Consider the following 19,282-nt stretch of genomic DNA (forward strand, 5'->3'; position numbering starts at 1 on the left):
TCTTAATAGCCCCAGCAGGGTGCAGAGGAGAACTTCCCAGACAATGTCAGTATGCAAGTGCTGGCAGATGGGCACTGCCCATAGGTTTTGAGACTATGTACTGGACAGCCCATCACTCATGAGACACTTATGCACTACCTGTGGGGTACAGAACAAGGATACCTTCTCTACTTTGATTCTTACAATCTTATGAGGTCCAGAATATTATCCCTGTTCTGCTTATGAGGCTACTCTGGCTGTGAGGCAGTAAAAATTCTCACAAATAATGTGATTGGTTTTCAATATCTATTATTGTTCCTTCTGTTTTTTAAATTTCATAGTTTGCCTTTAGTGAATGTTTACCAAGTGTAAGTATACACAGGTGTTTAAAAGTTTTTATTTATTTTATATTTTATTTTTATCTTATCATTATTGTTATTTTAGAAACCTATTTGTATCCTAATGTGTGTGTGTGAGAGAGAGAGAGAGAAAGAGAGAGAGAGAGAGAGAGAGAGAGAGAGAGAGAGAGAGAGAGAGAGAGAGAGAGAGAGAGAGGAAAAAACATTTAGGTGGATGGGGAAGTGGGGAGAACCTGGGAGGAGTTGGGGGAGGGGAATTGTTTGCCACCCCCCCCCCACAAAAGAACACACATGATATGCACTCACTAATTGGATACTAGCTCCAGAAAGCTCTGAATACCCAAGAAACAATTCACAGACCTTATGAATTTCAAGAAGAAGGAAGACCAACATGTGGAAGCCTCAGTCCTTCTTAGAAGGGAGAACAAAACACTCATGGGAGGAGGTACAGGATCAAGTGGAAGAGCAGGGATTGAAGAGGGGATCATTCAGGGGCTGCCTCACTTGGGGATCCATACCATGTGCAGCCACCAGGACCCATGCACTATAGCTGATGCTGGGAGGTGCTTGCTGGCAGGAACCAGATAGGGGTGCTTCCTCATGGGCTCGGTCAGAGTCATGCAGCTGAGCATGCTTGCAGGTAACCATCAGACTGAGGGCAGGGACCCCAGTGAGGGTGCTGGGGTGGGGGGGAGAAATGAAGGAGCTGAAGGGGGCTTTTTAGGCCTCATGGGAAGAACAACATGGTAAGACCAATCGAATCCTCCACAGCTCCTATGGACTAGAACAACAACCACTGAGCACACATGGAGAGACCCATGGCTCCAGTTGCATATGCAGCAGAGAATAGCAGTGTTGGCATCAATGTGAGAAGAGGCCTTTGGTCCAGGGAGGACACATTTTCCCAATGTGGGAAAATGCCAAGGCACTGAGGTGGAGAGGATGATTGGGAGCTAGAGCACCTTTGTGAAGACAAGTAGAGGGGGAGGGGGTATGGGAGCAGGGTGGGCAAGAGGGATAACGTTTCAAATGTAAATACAGAGAGTACCTAATAAAAAATTTAAAAAAATTGTTTGGCCCTATTCTATTTAGATTGCAGTCGTGGTGATAAAATTCCATAACAAAAGGCACCATGGGTAAGCAAAGGGTTTATCTGGCTTACAATTCCAGGTACATCATTAAGGGAGGTGAAGCAGGAACACAAGGCACCATTAACATGACATCACTGTGAAGAGCAGAGACAGGGATCCATGCTGTCTGTATGCTTTCATGAACTATCCTTGCTTACATAGACAAGGACCCTCTGCCTAGGGACTGCGCAGCCCAGCCCCATCCTAGTCTATCCCTCACAGATTCGCCCACAGGCAGATAACCTGACCCAGATAGTTCCTCAGCTCAGAGTCCCTTCTCAGATGATTCTAGGTTGTGACATTTAAAATCAACTGCCACAGGCCCACTGAGGCAAATGAAAACACACCAGCTGCTGCCTCTGTATGATGAAGTTCAGGTTTGATATGATACAGCACATGCAAGGACACTTTAAGAGGTGTTGCTATGAACTGGGATAAAATTCAACAGTTTAGGAATTTTGTAGGTTTGATCTTAAGCACAGTCCAAAAACCAGAAGAGGCAAAAAAAAAAAAAAAAAAAAAAAAAAAAAAAAAAAAAAAAAAAGGGGGGGGGAGTGGAAGAAAAGAGGGCTGAGAAGGAGGTCAGGAAGGTGGGGGAGGGATAAGAATCAGAAGGCTCTATTCAGTGTACAGAAGAGAATAAATACCAGTTTTGTCTCACCTTTGTAATCACAATTGTTACTCAGCTGTGCAAAGCCTACTTTTCTAGAACACAGTTGTGGTAGTTTGAATAGGTTTGGCCTCCACAGAGTTATATGTTTGAAAACACTTGGCCCATAGGGAGTGGCACTGTCATGAGGTGTGACCTTGTTGGAGGAAGTGTGTCACTGTGTAGGAGGGCTTGAAGGTGGTCTCCTAGGCTCAGGCTCTGTCCAGTGTGGAAGACAGTCTTCTCATGACTGGCTGCAGAAAGGAGTATCTACTGGCAGCCTTTGGATCGAGAAGTAGAACTCTTGGCTCCTCCAGCACCATGTCTGCCTGCACTCTGCCATGTTTCCTGCCATGATGATAATGGACTGAACCTCTGAGACTGTGAGCCAGCCACAATGAAGTATTTTCTTTTTATAAGAGCTGCTTCTGTCATGGACGCCTAACGAAGACAACAGTGAGAAAGAAAAATGGCCAACCATATCCAAGGGAGGCCCAGAAAAAAGCCGAGTAGATCAAGAAACTCTAATGTGAGCTTAAAGAAAAATGAACACGAGCCTTTCTTAGAAAGGATATTTTTACGAGATAAAATTGGATCTAACACAGCAATCTTGACAACACTTGGGTAAAGCACCAGTTCTGAGTCTCAGACAGAAGACATAGGTGATCTAACCAGAGTTTTGTATCAACATGAAATTTTTTTCTTACAATTTTATTTAAAAAGGATACTTGTACAGATTTTTAAAAGCATTTTGGCATAAAACTATATGAATATATTTTTGTCAGTACTTGATTCTTTTAGAGGTTTGATAGCATGTATTGAAATCTTACTAGTTACCATAAGCAGAAAGTACATGTAGAACAGAATGTAACATGGAAACAGAGTTTCCTTGGTGTGTATAGATTAAACAATGATTTTTGAATATCAAAAATTGCCACAAGGCTATATTCTTAGCTCTTGAATTATTAATGATTTAAGGTCCAGGTGTACCACACTCGGGAGAGGGTGCTATACACTTATTTCTTTTCTAATAAGGACTGAGTTAATAATGTAGGGTATAATATTAAAAACAGGCTATACTTTTTAATAACATTTGAGCAGGTAGAAACACTAAAATGGTATGTGACATAGTTAACCATGATTAATTTTGCCAAACAACCAGCTAACATTCCAAGTAGACTATTCATGAAATGCTAATTTTCTTGTGCAATTCTTTATTGCAGGTTAGGAAGCTGTGCACTTCTCATATTCATCGAAAAACAGAAAAATATTACTTCAAACAGAAAGTATAATGAGTTATTTGCATTACTAAATTAAAAATTAGCAATGTGATCTTATCTTAAATGATAAAAAGAGGCTGATATTTTTCCATAGTGAAGATGAAAAACATTTTCTTCATAGAACTGTAGGACCCTATGGTATGAACCTCCTTGCCCATCAGAATAGAACATATGGAATCTAAGGTAAGCTTTTCTTGCTGAGACAGGGTTATCAACATAAAGCTGAATTAATTACTGAGGCTGGGGAGGCAGATGAAAGTACAGATTACCCCGGATGGTTAATTAGCCTGACAGCCTTACCCTGCCAGTAATAGAATCCCTGACAGAGTCTCCATTTCTCGTTGTCATGTTGCCATTTTTCGTTTCCCAGGACTCACAATGGTCATCAGGCTTGGCAACAGCGCCTTTACTCATAGCCGTTTGGCTGGCTCTAAGGCAAAATATTCTATCTGGCCACTTGTTTACTGGAAATTAAAAGGCTGTAGATGTTCTCATGGCTGAATCTTAGACTTTGTTTTCTTTTCTATGTCCAGGTTTTGCTTTCCTATAAAAGTTTAATGAGGTCCAGGAAGCTTTTTACAATGTTTTATCACTTAACTGCAATTAATTAGACAATACCACTTTTAAAATTCTATCACAGTGGTAAGAAATTGTCAGAATAAAGGATTTAGTTTTGTTTTTGGAGACAAAAATCTCATGTATATAGCTGGCCTCAAACTTACTGGGTAGCTAAGGATGGTCCTGAGCTGATCTTCTTAACTCTACCTCCTGAGTGTGGGAATCACCACGCCTGTGTGTGTACTGTTGTTAACAACCATGCCCCCCCCCCCTTTTCTTTTGGTAGTTTTTCAAGACAAGGTTTCTCCGTGTAGCCCTGGAATTCATACACTCTCTCTGTAGAGCAGGCTGGCCTTAAACTCACAGAGATCTGCCTGCTTCTGTCACCCAAGAGCTAGGATTAAAGTTGTGTGCCATTATCACTGGCCAACCTTGTTTTTAAGACAAAAACAATAAAAAGCACAAAACAGGGCTGGAGAGGTGGCTCAGTGGTTAGAGCTCTCCCAGAGGTCCTGAGTTCAAATCCCAGTAACCACATGGTGGATCACAACCATCTGTAATGGAATCCAATGTCCTCTTCTGGTGTGTCTGAAGACAGCTATAGTGTACTCATAAATAAATAAATAAATCTTAAAAAAAGGCACAAAACAAACTGAACCATGCTCTCAAAATATCTATTCTGAAAATTCATCTACTTTTGTTGCTCATGATCCAGTTTACAGGAAAAAGAAAATTTGTACTCCATGGCAATCCTTGGAAATTTAGACCTGCCACCCAGCACTGATGCTCACAACACTGCTAATGTTGAAACCAAGAAAGTTATAAACAACGTTTTAAAAAAGGTTTGTTTTTATTGGATATACTTTATTTACATTTCAAATGTTATCCCCTTTCCTGGTTTCCCCTAAATACCCCACAGCCAATCTCTTCTCCCTCTCCTTCTAGATGTTCACCCACCTACCCAGCCCCTTCTGCCTCCCTGCCCTGACATTCCCTTTCACTGGGGCATCGAGCCTCAGCAGGACCAAGGGCTTCTCCTCCCATTGATGCCCAACAAGGCCATCCTCTGCTACATATGCAGCTGGAGCCATGGGTCCATCCATGTGGACTCTCTGGATGGTGGTTTAGTTCCTGGGATTTCTAGATGGTTGGAATTGTTGTTCTTATGAGGTTGTAAACCCCTTCAATCCTTTCTCTAACTCCTTCATTAAGGAACCCGTTCTCAGTTCAATGGTTGGCTGTGAGCCATCTGTCTTTGTATTTGTCATGATCTGGCAGAGCCTCTCAGGAGACAGCTACATCAGGTTCCTGTCAGCATGTATTTCTTGGCATCAGCAATACTGTGTGTGTTTGGTGACTTTATGGGCTTGATTTCCAGGTGGGGCAATCTCTGGATGGCCTTTGCTTCAGTCTCTGCTCCAAACTTAGTCTCTGTATTTCCTTCTTTGGATATTTTTGTTTCTCCTTCTAAGAAGGACTGAAGCAACCGTACTTTGGTCTTCCTTTTTCTTGAGTTTCATGTGGTTTGTGAATTGTATCTTGGGTATTCTGAGCTTCTGGGCTAATATCCACTTATCAGTGAGTGCACACCATGGGTGTTTTTTGTGATTGGGTTCCTTCACTCAGGATGATATTTTCTATTTCCATCTATTTCCCTGAGAATTTCATGAAGTCATTGTTTTTAATAGCTGAGTAGTACTCCACTGTGTAAATGTACCACATTTTCTGCATTCATTCCTCTGTTGAAGGACAGCTGGGTTCTTTCCAGCTTCTGGCTATTATAAATAAGGCTACTATGAACATGGTTGTGTATGTGTCCTTGTTAGATGTTGGAGCATCTTTTGGGTATATGCCCAGGAGTGGTATAGCTGGGTCCTCAGGTCCTATGTCCAATTTTCTGAGGAACCTCTAGACTGATTTCCAGAGTGGTTGTACCAGTTTGCAATGCCACCAATAATGGAGGAGTGTTTCTCTTTCTCCACATCCTCACCAGCATCTGCTGTCACCCGAGTATTTGATCTTAGCCATTCTGACTGGCGGGAGGTGAAATCTCAGGGTTGTTTTGATTTGCATTTCCTTGATGACTAAGGATGTTGAACATTTATTTAGGTGCTTCTTAACCATTCAATATTCCTCAGTTGAAAATTCTGTTTAGCTCTGTCCCTCATTTTTTAAAATAGGGTTATTTGATTCTCTGGAGTCTAACTTCTTGAGTTCTTTGTATATATTGGATATTAACCCTCTGTCCAATGTAGGGTTAGTAAAAATCTTTTCCCAATCTATTGGTCGCTGTTTTGTCCCATTAACAATGCCCTTTGCCATATTGCAATTTTATGAGGTCCTATTTGTTGATTATTGATCTTAAAGCATAAGCCATTGGTTTTATGTTCAGGAAATCTTCTCCGGTGCCCATGTGTTCAAGGCTCTTCCCCACTTTCTTTTCTATTAGTTTGAGTGTATCTGGTTTTATGTGGAGGTCCTTGATCCACTTGGACTTGAGCTTTGTACAGGGCGATAAGAATGGATCAATTTCTTTTCTTCTAAAGGCGGACTGCCAGCTGGTCCAGCACCATTTGTTGAAAATGCTGTCTTTTTTTCACTGGATGTTTTAGCTCCTTTGTAAATGGTCAAGTGACCATAGGTGTGTGGCTTTATTTCAGGATCTTCAATTCTATTCCACTGACCTATGTTCCTATCTCTATAAGAGTATCCTACAGTTTTAATCACTATCGCTTTGTAATACAGCTTGAGGTCAGGGATGTTGATTCCCCCTGAAGTTCTTTTGTTGTTGAGAATAGTTTTTGCTATTGAGTTTTTTGTTATTCCAATGAATGTGCAAATTGTTCTAACTCTTAAGAAGAATTTTGTTGGAATTATGCTGGGGATTGAGTTGAATCTGTAGATTGCTATGAACAACTTTTAAACAAAAGTAAATATACGTAGAATATGATTCAACTACACACCATGTTTTTCCTTATTCTATATTTCCAAGACTTCTTAATGCAGAATTAGGATGCTTTTCAACTAGTCATGTAATTGACACTGAGGTACGATAACATTTGTCTGTCAAGTCTCATCTATGCTACAGGAATAGATGAGAATCTAAATATAATAGTTGCATTTATAATTTTTAATTATTTTTAGAGACAGGACCTCCTGTATATCTCCATTAACATTAAACTCAAAGTCTACCTATTCAGTCTTTTGGGTTTATAGTGTGCACCCCAATGCCTGGACTAGACATAAAAGCAAGACAACACAAACCAAAATCAATTGCTATGACTGTCTTGGAAAGAAGGATTTCTTGCTGTAAATTCAATGTGAATCTGCTGATCTGCTGTAGAGATCATCATTACAACCCAAAAGTTAAAAAATACAGGTTAAATATTTGAAAGTTTAAAAAAAATGGACAAAGAACTTTTAATGAAAAAATAAAAACTATTTGGATGCTCTCATAAAGATGAGAAGTCAGGCTTAAATAAATTTAAGGAATATTATTTTTGTGAATATAGCTTATACCCATAATAAAGCAAGTTTATGCTTCTTTATTTTTATAAGACTTTATATTTTTTGTTCTTCCCTTTTAAATGTGTGGGCCTTTTTATACAGTCCAGGCTACTCTGACAGTATTGTGAAAAAGAGTGATTATTCATGGTCCATTTGCCTGTTTATTTGGCTAAATACATAAAATTAAAGTTTTTAGGTTAATTTAAGTTCTGATTACTCTTAATTTTCTAAAACTATTTTAGATATACTCACTCATGGTGTTTCCAAGTAAACAATGAAATAATGTTTCTAACATACTGTGGGTGAGTAGAACAGAAAAGATGACCTGTCAAAGAGTTTTACTGGGTGTAAGATGAAAAAAACAAGAGAAACTTAGGGGGAGCCCCATTTGTGGGGTCTGGAGACACTAGGCTAATTATGAATTTCAGCTTATCTTGAGAATTTCTTTTTTAAAGTTGCCACTGTGTCAAAATCATTGGTTATGTTATGGACATACATACCTTATATATACATAAATTATATCAATAATCATGTCGGGAATTCTGACATTTTGCTCTTGGAAAAGGAGGTCCAGTGACAGGGCCAAGGTAGGATCCAGCTCAAGAGGAGGCCCCAAGGCCTCACACTTACTGAGGCTATGGAGTGCTCACTAAAGGGACCTAGCATGACTGTCCTCTGAAAGTCCCAACAAGCACCTGAAAGGCTCAGATGCAGATATTTGCACCCAACCAATGGACAGAAGCTGCTGACCCCTGTGGTTGAATTAGAGAAAAGCTGGAAGAAGTTGAGGAGGAGGGCGACCCTGTAGGAGGACCAGCAGTCTCAATTAACCTGGACCCCCAAGATCTCTCAGACACTAGACCACCAACCAGGCAGCATACACCAGCTGATATAAGCCCCTCTCCCCCATATACAGCAGAGGAATGCCTGGTCTGGTTTCAGTCAGAGAAGATGCACCTAACCATTAAGAGACTGGCAGCCCCAGGGAGTGGAAAAGTCTGATGGGGTGAGGAGTGGGGGTAATGGGAAATCCTCGTGGAGCTGGGGGTCAGAAATGGAATGTGGAACAGTCAGAGGGTGAACTGGGAGGGGGATAAAATCTGGAGTGTATAAAAGATTAAACAAAATTTAAAAATAAAAGGCATTTTGCATGCATTTGCCATGCAGTTTACTCCCCTACCTTCCAGATGTATTCTTTAATATGGCCAGAGCATCTGGGTAGCCATCCATGTTATAGTCTCCAATGTGAAGTGTGAGTGGAATCGGTATTGTGGTTGGTTGTTCTTCATGTACAAATGGCACAAAGCCCCAGAGTGTACCCTTACTGCTAAAGTCCTGAAGCACAGGAACCCACTAAGGATAAACAAACAACAACAAAAAAGATTATTCGTAGTCACTTTAGAAAACCAGTTACCATTTGCAAAAGGAAGGATCCATTCAAAGTGCTAAGACAGTTGTTCCAATATCCTTTTTAACCCTATTGCCAATTTGTTGCATTTTCCTCTTCAACCCAAATAAACCCATTCAATGAAAACATGAGTCGGTAATTAGGAAAACAAACTGCGGTCTATTGTGGGCAGATTTACCACTATATTCTCTATTCCCCTCCTAAGAAATCCCTCTCACTTGCCGTGAACAGTCCTCCTGTTCCCAATCCATTCTCTCCTCCTTCTCTCTGACTCCTCCTCTTCCGTTTTACTCCCTCACTCCTCCTCTTCCATTTCCTCCCATTTTTTCATCTCCTCTCCCTGTCTAATCATGTATTGCCTTAACCTAAATCTACAGACAGTCATCATTTTACTTCCTTTTCACAAAGTGGTAGGTATTATTATTTCCTTTGATGTATGTGTGAGACACTGGAAGGACCTGTCTTCCATAGGCGTTGTCATGAGCATCTGCTTCAACAGTACACAGAGCCACAGGGTCCTCACAGTACCACTGAGCCTTAGGAATGAACAAGCTCTGTCCTCACCTGACAGGCATTGCACAAAAGGAATCAACCATGACCCTGAAATAGCTGGAAATTAAAGTTTTAGTAACTCTTCATAGTCTATAATGATTTCAATGAAGAGAATAGGAAAGATTAGTTTGACTGTAAAGTGAGCTTTTCTCCTCTTCTGATTGCACAGGTATTTTCACAATTTAACAAATTAATATAAAACTAGACCCTGAAGAGTAGAGCTCATAGCATTAACATTACAGATGTGCCACATTCCCTTAAGAATCATTATGTTAGCACTGATCCTGGAAAGTGGAAACATATACTTCAATTGGCCAGTAGCCAAACATGTCCACACATTTATTTTTTACCCTCACAAAAATGATTTATCTTGATTGCTACAAACTAAATTAAAAATGATTTCTTTATAAAAGGTATATATAAAAAAGAGGAGCTCTAAAATTTTCTAAAATTTCCTAAGAAAGTTTAATTTGCCATTTCTGGGGTGGGAGAGACCCTTAATGACAAAACACTGAATAAGTTCACTTAAGGAAAAAGTATTACTTTATATTTTGTGAACTTCAAAAACTAAACATTTAAATGGGCAGTGGTAGTGCATGCCTTTAATCCTGATACTTGGGAGGCAGAGGTGGGTAGATCTCTCTGCCTTTGAGAGGGTAGCCTGCCCTACAGAGAAAGTTCCATGATAGCCAAGGCTATACACAGAAACCCTGTCAGGGGGAGGAGGAACAAACAAACAAAAAACTTTAAACATTTAAATAATATCACTTGACTTTGAAAAGACAAACAAACAATCAAACAAACAAAAACCAAAACTGTTACACTTTACAAAGATACTGGAGATTTCACAAAATGCTAAGTTGACACAATATTCTGAAGCATGGTCTAATGTGCATGCCTTTAAATCCTTGTGTTTAGGAGGCAGAGATAGGTGGATCTCTATGAGCTCAAGGCCAACCTGGCCTACATAGTGAGCTCCAGGACAGCCGGAGAGATACAGAGAGACCCTACCTCAAAAACAAAAACCCAAACCAAAAAACAAAGAAACAAAAACCCAAATTCTGAAGCAGTCTATGAATGAAGGGTAAATGCATGATAGAGTAAGTATTTTCATTAATATAACTAGATTATGTTTTAACAACAAAAAGTGTTTCAATCAATGTGGCATCTGTAACACCCATTAATGAACAATACATTGGTCTTCCTAGAGACAGGAAACTATATATGACTTGTAAGTGTTCCGACTGTGGTCTGTCACTTAACAGGTTGAATCATAGATAAAATTTTTATACCTATGAGCCAATGATGGGAAGTTTCTTGACCTAATGTTTTAAATGATTCACAAATATACAAGCACACAAAGATAAAAAATATATGTGTAAAGATTTGTTTCTTAAGTGAGTCTAAGGCCCTAAAGGTCAGCACGACATCCTGTCACTTATTAATCCCCACTCCATAAGACAATGAAGCTGATGAACTCAATGGTTCTGGGGATGGAGTCTCTTCCATATAAGCTTTGTTACATGCAGTGTGCATTTCTATAGTGCTGGCATCTAAAATGCTACATTCTATTTAACTATGGGATCTAGAATGTTTTTCTTTGCCAAAACACCAACACAGCAGCACTTTCAATCTCAGGAGAAGAGAAGATTTAAATGTATTATACTATACTGTTATATATACTATATGTAATTTTGAATTCACTGTTGTGCCTCCTTAAACATATCTTTTAACTTTCAAGATATTTCAAACATGTAGCATGAGTCACTGCATCTCCAAAGAAGGCATACCTGTCCTGTTCCAGATCTCATTAAATATATGGCACTTTTCTGACAGTCCTTATCTTCACAGCCTGGCAGCAAGTGATCCATGTGTCCATCTCCATCTGCCAAGAGCAACATCAGGAGTCCATTAACAGTGCAGAGTAAATGAATCCATCAGTCTGGATAACACTGAACAACTTGCCCCATGGCTGTATAATGAAGGCGAATCCTTTAAAACATCACTCAGGTCTTGGTCTCTTATTACCTAGACTTTATTTCTGAGTCTTGTTTTAAATTGCAAACTTCGCTGTGGTTAGATGTTGTTATACATAATTATTAAAATTGGGCCTGATTTAAGATCATTTTAAAGTTTATTTAAAATTATTAGTATTGCTTATTATTATTATTTAATTTGGGGGACTGCACTCAGGTACTTATACATATTGGACAAATGCTTCTACCTCTGATCTACAAAGCCACCCCTAAATAGCCAAAACATTTTAGAGGTAGTTCTTGATTATGTTACATAATTTTTTCTGTTGAGAGAAAAGAAACACATGTAGGCACATAGTAACAAATTATTATATAGCCAATTTTAAATATGGAGGACTTATAAGCATCTTTAAGTGCCTTTTATTAAACATAAACTGTACCTTATGAGTTACAGAGTTTTCTATACTTTGGCTTCTCAAAACACCCACATAATTTCATACATAAGGACACAAGTGAAGGGTACATACTCGTTGCACAGTTTTGACTGTGAACTTTATAGGTTACATCAGGCTACCTGGCAGGGGTTCTTCACATCTGACTGGATTTTTTGCAAGAGTGCTACTGTTCTGTACATACATTCAGAGAAAGATATATATCAAGGGCCCTGCAATCACCTCTTTTGATGCCCCTTATACATGAGGACCCCACTGTCTAAGAGTTAGAAAGCCTGAGAGCCTGGAGCTAAGTGTGATGAGATAGTAATTTAACCCTTAAATTCAGGGCACCTTTAGAGCTTTCTTGACCACTGATTTGCTTGCTATGATTTACTCTGTCATTTCACTTGGGCCCAATGTAGTATTCACCGCTGGATGGAAATCAAAGGATTATCTATATAGATACAGTCTTTACTGTACAGGGATATACGTAGAGAAGTATATGAAATAAGTTTATAACACCTCAATAATTCATTTGAACAGGAAGAGAAGTTAGGCTTCATGGGATAAAGATTTAACCAATAAAGAAAATTGTTCTGAAGTTTTCTTTCTTTGCTGAAGCTTTTGTGGTTTAGGTATAAGTGTAATTGTGGCTTCATAGAAGGAATTGTGTAGTGTTTCTTCTGTTTCTATTTTGTGAAATAGTTTGGAGAGTATTAGGTCTTCTATGTAGGTCTGATAGAATTCTGCACTAAACCCATCTGGTCTTGGGCTTTTTTTTTTTTTTTTTTTGAGTGGGAGGTTTTTGATGACTGTTTCTATTTCTTTAGGGGTTATGGGACCGGTTAGATGGTTTATCTGATCCTGATTTAACATTGGTACCTGGTATCTGTCTAAAAATTGTCATTTCATCCAGATTTTCCAGTTTTGTTGTAGGCTTTTGTAGTAGAATCTGATGATTTCTTGAGTTTCCCCAGTTTCTGCTGTTATGTCTCTCTTTTCATTTTTGATTTGTTAATTTGGATACAGTCTTTGTGCCCTTTGGTTAGTCTGGCTAAGGGTTTATCTATCTTCTTAGTTTTCTCAAAGAACCAGCTCCTGTTGTTTTGATTCTTTGAATAGTTCTTTTTGTTTCTACTTGGTTGATTTCAGCCCTAAGTTTGATTATTCCCTGCATTCTACTCCTCTTGACAGATACAGAGGTGGATGTTCACAGCCAACCATTGAACTGAGAATGGGGTCCCCAATGGAGGAGTTAAAGAAAGGATTGAAGGAGCTGAAGGGGTTTCCAACCCCACAAGAACAACAAGACTAACCAACCAAAGCTCCCAGGGACTAAACCACTATCCAAAGAGTACACATGGATGGACCCATGGCTCCAGCTGCATATGTAGCAGAGGAAGGCCTTGTTGGGCATCAGTGGGAGGAGAAGCCCTTGCTCAATGCCCCAGTGTAAGGGAATGTCAGGGCGGGGAGATGGTAGGGGGTGGGTGGGTGGTGGAGCACCCTCATAGAAGTAGGGGGAGGGAGTGGTATGGGGGATTATAGAGGGGAAACTGGAAAAGGGTGTAACATTTGAAATGTAAATAAAATATATCCAATAAAAAAAAAAAAAGGAAAAAAAAGATTTAGCTGATAGAGTCTGACCTTAACATAAAGTATGTTTTCCAAATCACTTCCAGTATTTTTTAAACAATTCAAGAGGTAGTAAGTATTAGAGGGCACCTTCCTCCTGCCCATCTCTATGCTCTTTTACAAGCGGGGCACTAGAGTAGTTTCCTGAGTATCCCTATATAAGCACATACAGCATGTACTTTCAGAGCATTCTACACAAACATTCTATAAGGTTTGGCTACCTTGAAAATTTGATGTACTCTATTTTTAAAAATGTTAAAAAATTTAAAAATTATGTGTATGCTTGATAAGTGCCTAGTTTTATTATAACTTGTTATGTTGTGGTTGGTTGAAATCCCTGTTTGGGAGGCCTGCTCTCTTCTGAGGGGAAATGGAGGAAGATGGATTTGAGGGGGAGAGAGGAGATACAAGAGTGGAGACTGGGAGGAGAGGTGGGAGAGGAAGTGTGGTCAGGATGCATTACATGAGAGAAGAAAAAATAGATAAATAAATTATGTGTATCTCTGTGTGGTATGTGCCTATGTCCATATAAGTGAAGGCATTCATGGAGGTCAGAAGATGGTGTCAGATCACCCTGGAGCTAAAGTGACAGGAATTATGAAAGGGCTGATGTAGGTGCTGGGAATTGAACGCAGGTCCCCTGTAAGATGAATACAAACTCTAAACTGCTGAGCCATTTCTCTAAGCCTAATTAACTGTATCTTTGAGAGAGTTTGATATTGTTAAATTTGTACTTGGCTCATCCCTAGCATTGTGTTAGACTGTATGAGATATATGTTAATATGCCCTGCTCTTAAGTGATATACTAACACTGAGTCGTTGCAAATTCAAATACTCTAATGAGTAATTCAGTATAGTTTTATTTTAATCTATTGTGTAAATGACAAAGTAATACTTCAACACATTGTATTAAATTTTTTACCTAATTTCCATAAGGGGTTTTTATACATAAAACTCAAATGCCCAACTCTTATTAACTCACAGGTCAATCCTGACAGAAAATAAACAAAGAAATGTCAGAATTAAATGATATTAGACCAAATGGACTTAACAGATATTTACTCAACATTCTATCCAAACACTGTAGAGAATACATCATACAACAGTCTCTAAAATATTAGGGCACAATACCAATCTTAAAAAAAATAAGAACACTGAAATAACTGGTTGTACTCTATGCAGTTACAATGGGATACTACAAATCAACAGCAAGAGGAACGTGAGAATACCCATAGACTCCTGAGGATGAACAATGTACAACTGAATGAATCATTGAAAAACAAAACAAAAAACAAACCAGTTCCTAGAGCACAAGAAAAATAGAGCAGACTAAATCAATGTAATATAATAAAAACATTCCTAAGAGTCATTTATAGTGTAAAGTGACTACATTAGAAATAAAAGCAGTCTTAAAAATAGTTGATTTTATGATATACTTTAAGGTCTCAGATAAAGAACATGCCAAGCCCCAAATTGGTTCATAGAAAGAAATTAAGACCAGGAATAATTTTCATGAAAAACAAACAAACAAATAAACAAACAAAACCCCACAGAAAATCAACAGGACAGTACATTCTCTGGCAACCCTTAGCTAAGTAACCAAAAGAAAGAAAAGACAAATTAATAAAATTAAGGGACAGGAAGGAAACCATTGAGATGTATATCAATGAAATTTGAAAAAAATCATTAGGTTGAACTTCAAAAAGGCATAGTTGAATAAATTGTAAAAATCTAAAAAGTTGATGAATTGAAGCATATGGCTAACAAAATTATTCCAAGAGGAGTAAATGCTGTCAAATTGAAGCAGCAATTAAAAATCTCCCTCTAAAAAGTTCAGACCCATGTGAATTCACTGGTGAATTTTACTTGATTTTCAAAGAACTAAAACAAAAATGCTTCTTACACTATTTCTTAAAATGGGAAAGAGGAGCCTGACCAAGCTCTTTATGAAGCTAGGAGCACTCTTGTGCCAAAATCAGACACAGATGCAACAAACAGAAAATTACAAGGCAATTTCTCCAGCAGAGATGGAATTCTTCTTAGCAAAATAGGTGAAAACCAAACTCAAGAACATAACCATAAGGTCAGCTTTCATTGTTTTAATAAAGTTGGCTTTATTATAGAGATGCAGGACTAATTCAACACACAAATCAATAAATGCTGTAAATTGCACTCAAGGATAGAAATATGATAGGTGTCTGAACATATGCAGAAAAGACTTGACAAAATCTAACACGTCATCTTAAGAAAAAGTCTGAAGAAATTCTGAATGGAAGGAATATATCTCAGTGTAAGAAAGGCATATCCAACAAATCTTTATCTAATATTATATTAAAGTTGGAAAAATTGCAAACATTTCCAAAAACATCACAACAAAATAAGACTTTCTACTCTCTCCACTCTTATCTAACACAATACTGGGAATATTAGCCAGGGCAAGAAGATGAGGGAAGTCAGGGGATATAACTAGGAATGCAAGAAGTCAAAGTGCCCTCTATGCAGATGATGCAATTTTATAATCAAGAGGTCCTGACAGCTTTAGCAGAAAACTCTTAGCAGTTCACTGAAGTGTCAGGAAAATTAACATACAGAGAAAAATCCATAAAAGCTGTTCTAGTTTGACTTCATTCCTGACAAACACTGTGACCAAAACGAACCTAGGACGAGAAGGACTTATTTCAGTTTACAGTCACAGCCTGTCAATGAAGGAAGCTGGGTCAGGCACTCGAGCTCATCTTCAGGGAAAGCCATGGAGGACACTGCTTGCTGGCCTACCTATAGCTGGCCTACTAGCTCACTAGTCTCAACACAAATGTTCAAGAACGCCTTAGCACAGTGACAGGGTGAAAGGCCATTTGGTGGTCAGTAGCTTGTTTTTTTAATTTACATTATTTTTTGTTTTAACCCTTGATGTTCAAGAAATCATATATATAATACTCAGCCACATCTCTAGAGATGGGAATACTATTTGCTGTCTAGGTTGGTCTTGAACTTGGCTCAAGTAATCTTCCTGACTCAGCCTCCTATGTAGGTTGATTAATAGCATTTACCACTCTGCCTGCTTTCTAAAAACATTCTTATAAACATAATTCTTAATATAAAAGTTGTAAATGTTTGAATATCCTAATTTCTAGATACTTTTCATGTTATTGATATAAAGAAAACATTAAAAATTTCTACCAATTAAGTTGAGACTACTAGAACTATGGGATAATGTGATGGTAGGCCAGAGCAGATTAAATGCATATAATGTCCATTTGTCTCTAGTGTGCTACTCTGGTAGGGAATAGGGACAAGGAATGACCTCGTGAAAACTGCTAATGGAATAGAATGCTCAGAGGAAAAGGAAAGTAGCAAACAGTATTTTCACCATCCACCTACTGTCTTGGTATTCATCCAAATTACCGACCTATGCAATCCTCCGTTCAGCGCTTCCGTGGGTGAAGCACAGAGGACTAAGTACATATCTACATCCAAGAAACAACACAGCTATGCTCTTCCTAAGAATTGGATGTGGCATTTATACAGAGTGAAATTACAGAGTTTAGACTAAAGAAAAGGCATAATAACAAGGAGCCAGAGTTGTTTGAAAATAGGGTATTTATTTAGTCCCTTCCTAACATTCACAGACTTCTGCATTGCTCTGTCTGACACCAGGGGATTCTTTTCAGGTATATTTTGCCAGAGAGAAATACATTTACCTTCTTCTTAGATCTATTAGATCTAAGAATAGACAAGGTGCCTTCAGTTGTCACTATTATAGTGCTGAAGAGACTGTAAACTTCACAAGGCACTGAAATGGGTTGTTCTACTAATCACAGCAGAATTATAGTGACACATTCACAATTAAGTAGAGTTATATTACTAGATATTGAAGATATCTATTAAATTATAAAACAATATGTACAACAATGTAAAAGATATCATTATTCTATGGAGATTCTATATTCAAAGGGGTAATTTTGCCTTCATACTTACAGACATTGTTAATTAGGTTAAATGTGCAGTAGTTTTGAGAATGTAATTAAGTCTGAGGTATAGCTTTATGAAAATCTCATGCATAAGTTAAGAATTTGTCATATAAAAACCTATACATATGCACTTCAAACCAGGCTGGGTTCCAGTTTTTCCTTAAAAGTATCTATCCAATTTAAATGCTGAGTATGTATAAAAAAAGTCAAGACTCTCAAGTAAACTATAATTTTTATATAAATTTCTCTTAGCGTCTCTTCATGTTTCTATAATTAAACATCTAGACAAAAGCAACTTAGGAGAGGAAGGGTTCATTTCAGTTCATAGTTCTAGGTTCCAGTCCACCAGAGTAGGGGTGTCTTGTCAGCAGAGCTAGAGAAAGCTGGTCACATCATATTCAGGATAGGGAGGAATGGTGACATACTGGCCTGGGCTCAGCTGGCTTTACTCCTTTTACACAGTTCAGGATTCCCTGCTACAACTACAGGTTGTCCCACATCAATTAACAAAATCAAGAGAGTCCTCCCTCCATACTCAAGCTCAGGGACCCGCTCCTACATGTTTCTAGATTTTGTCAAGTCAACAATTAATGCTAACCATCACAATTACCATTTCCAATACCAAACATTCATCAGAACCACATCTGGCAACTCTGACATCACCACTGATATCTTATGCAACCTTTTGCTATAAAGTGGATAGAAATTCTGGGACTTATCATGTCTGTTATGGGAGATTTGAGGCTGTAATCTGCAAAGTGACATGGAATGGCAATGCGCTGGATCACAGGTAGTATCTGTTTCACGGTTCTGCAGTATCCGCAGACTAAGAATACCACAGCTCTGCATATGCCACATGCTCATGTGTAAAAACGAAATGTTTATTTCAGTAAAACATTATAATAGTATTATTCTTTCTTTGGAGTACTAGGGGGATACATGTTTAAATTGGTCGTTTTTACTAGAATCCTATCAGAACAAAACTGTCAGTGTAAAGATATAAAAGGACACTGAGAAGCCATTTAAGCATCGTTTTCCATCAAATATTCTCAGCAGTCAGAACACAGGAATAAGAAAAATGAAGAGAAAAAGAGTAAAGTTATAATTATTTTGGTTTTAGGTTGTTTCCTCTTGAAATCATCACCGAATTAAGACCTTTGGAATAGTTTTTAGTTCAGTCAGTCAGTTAACTTGAAGGAAAACAACCACAGTACGAATACGTTGCTACTCTTTCTCTATGGCTGACATCTAAACTTTGCTTTAGGATGTTATTTGAAAACATTTCTGTACTAAATTTGGGGACAGAAAAACAAGATAGGCCCTACTGTAGCTGCTCTACCTTGACTGTTCTCCTAGACGTGTCTTAACACAATTGTCTGCCTTTGGATAAGTCACTAATTTTTGACATGCTTTTAAAGAAAGAGCTGAATTGTTTGAGTGAAACAATGGCTATTCCATACAGTTCATTCAGAGAAAATAAAAGCTTATCAGATTCACTGGACCTATCACTTGGTTAAGTTTGTCCATATTATACTTATTACATTATCCTGTATTTCCTTGAAAAATTATGACTAGTGGAAAAAGTGATAAAGTAATACATTTAAAAGTTAGTATCTAAGATACTCAATATTTTCACTGGAGTTCACTACTCTTTATAACAAAAATAATGAAGCTACTTAACATATTTCAATTATAAAAATTAAATAAATAAAGAAAATCTTTTAATTTGAAAATTTCAAATTGAAGGTATCCTTTAATGAGTCACATAACTGTACACAGAACATCCCCTACACAATCTCATTTACAATATAGTTATTTCTTATCTACTGACAGTACCCAATTTT

At 38.1% G+C, this 19,282-nt stretch overlaps 1 protein-coding gene across 1 annotated transcript in view; it reads right to left on the minus strand.

The window, feature by feature from the left end:
* ITFG1 (integrin alpha FG-GAP repeat containing 1) overlaps positions 1 to 19,282 on the minus strand; it is a 111,569-nt gene that overhangs the window by 38,106 nt on the left and 54,181 nt on the right. The window contains exons 9-10 of the mRNA XM_080936985.1: positions 11,213 to 11,307; positions 8,643 to 8,815 (exon numbers count right to left, since the gene is read on the minus strand). Of these exons, the coding sequence (XP_080793111.1) occupies positions 8,643 to 8,815; positions 11,213 to 11,307 (268 nt within the window). The remainder of the gene's footprint in view (positions 1 to 8,642; positions 8,816 to 11,212; positions 11,308 to 19,282) is intronic.

The sequence above is a fragment of the Micromys minutus genome (genome assembly GCF_963924665.1).
Source record: "Micromys minutus genome assembly, chromosome: 24".
Lineage (NCBI taxonomy): Eukaryota > Metazoa > Chordata > Mammalia > Rodentia > Muridae > Micromys > Micromys minutus.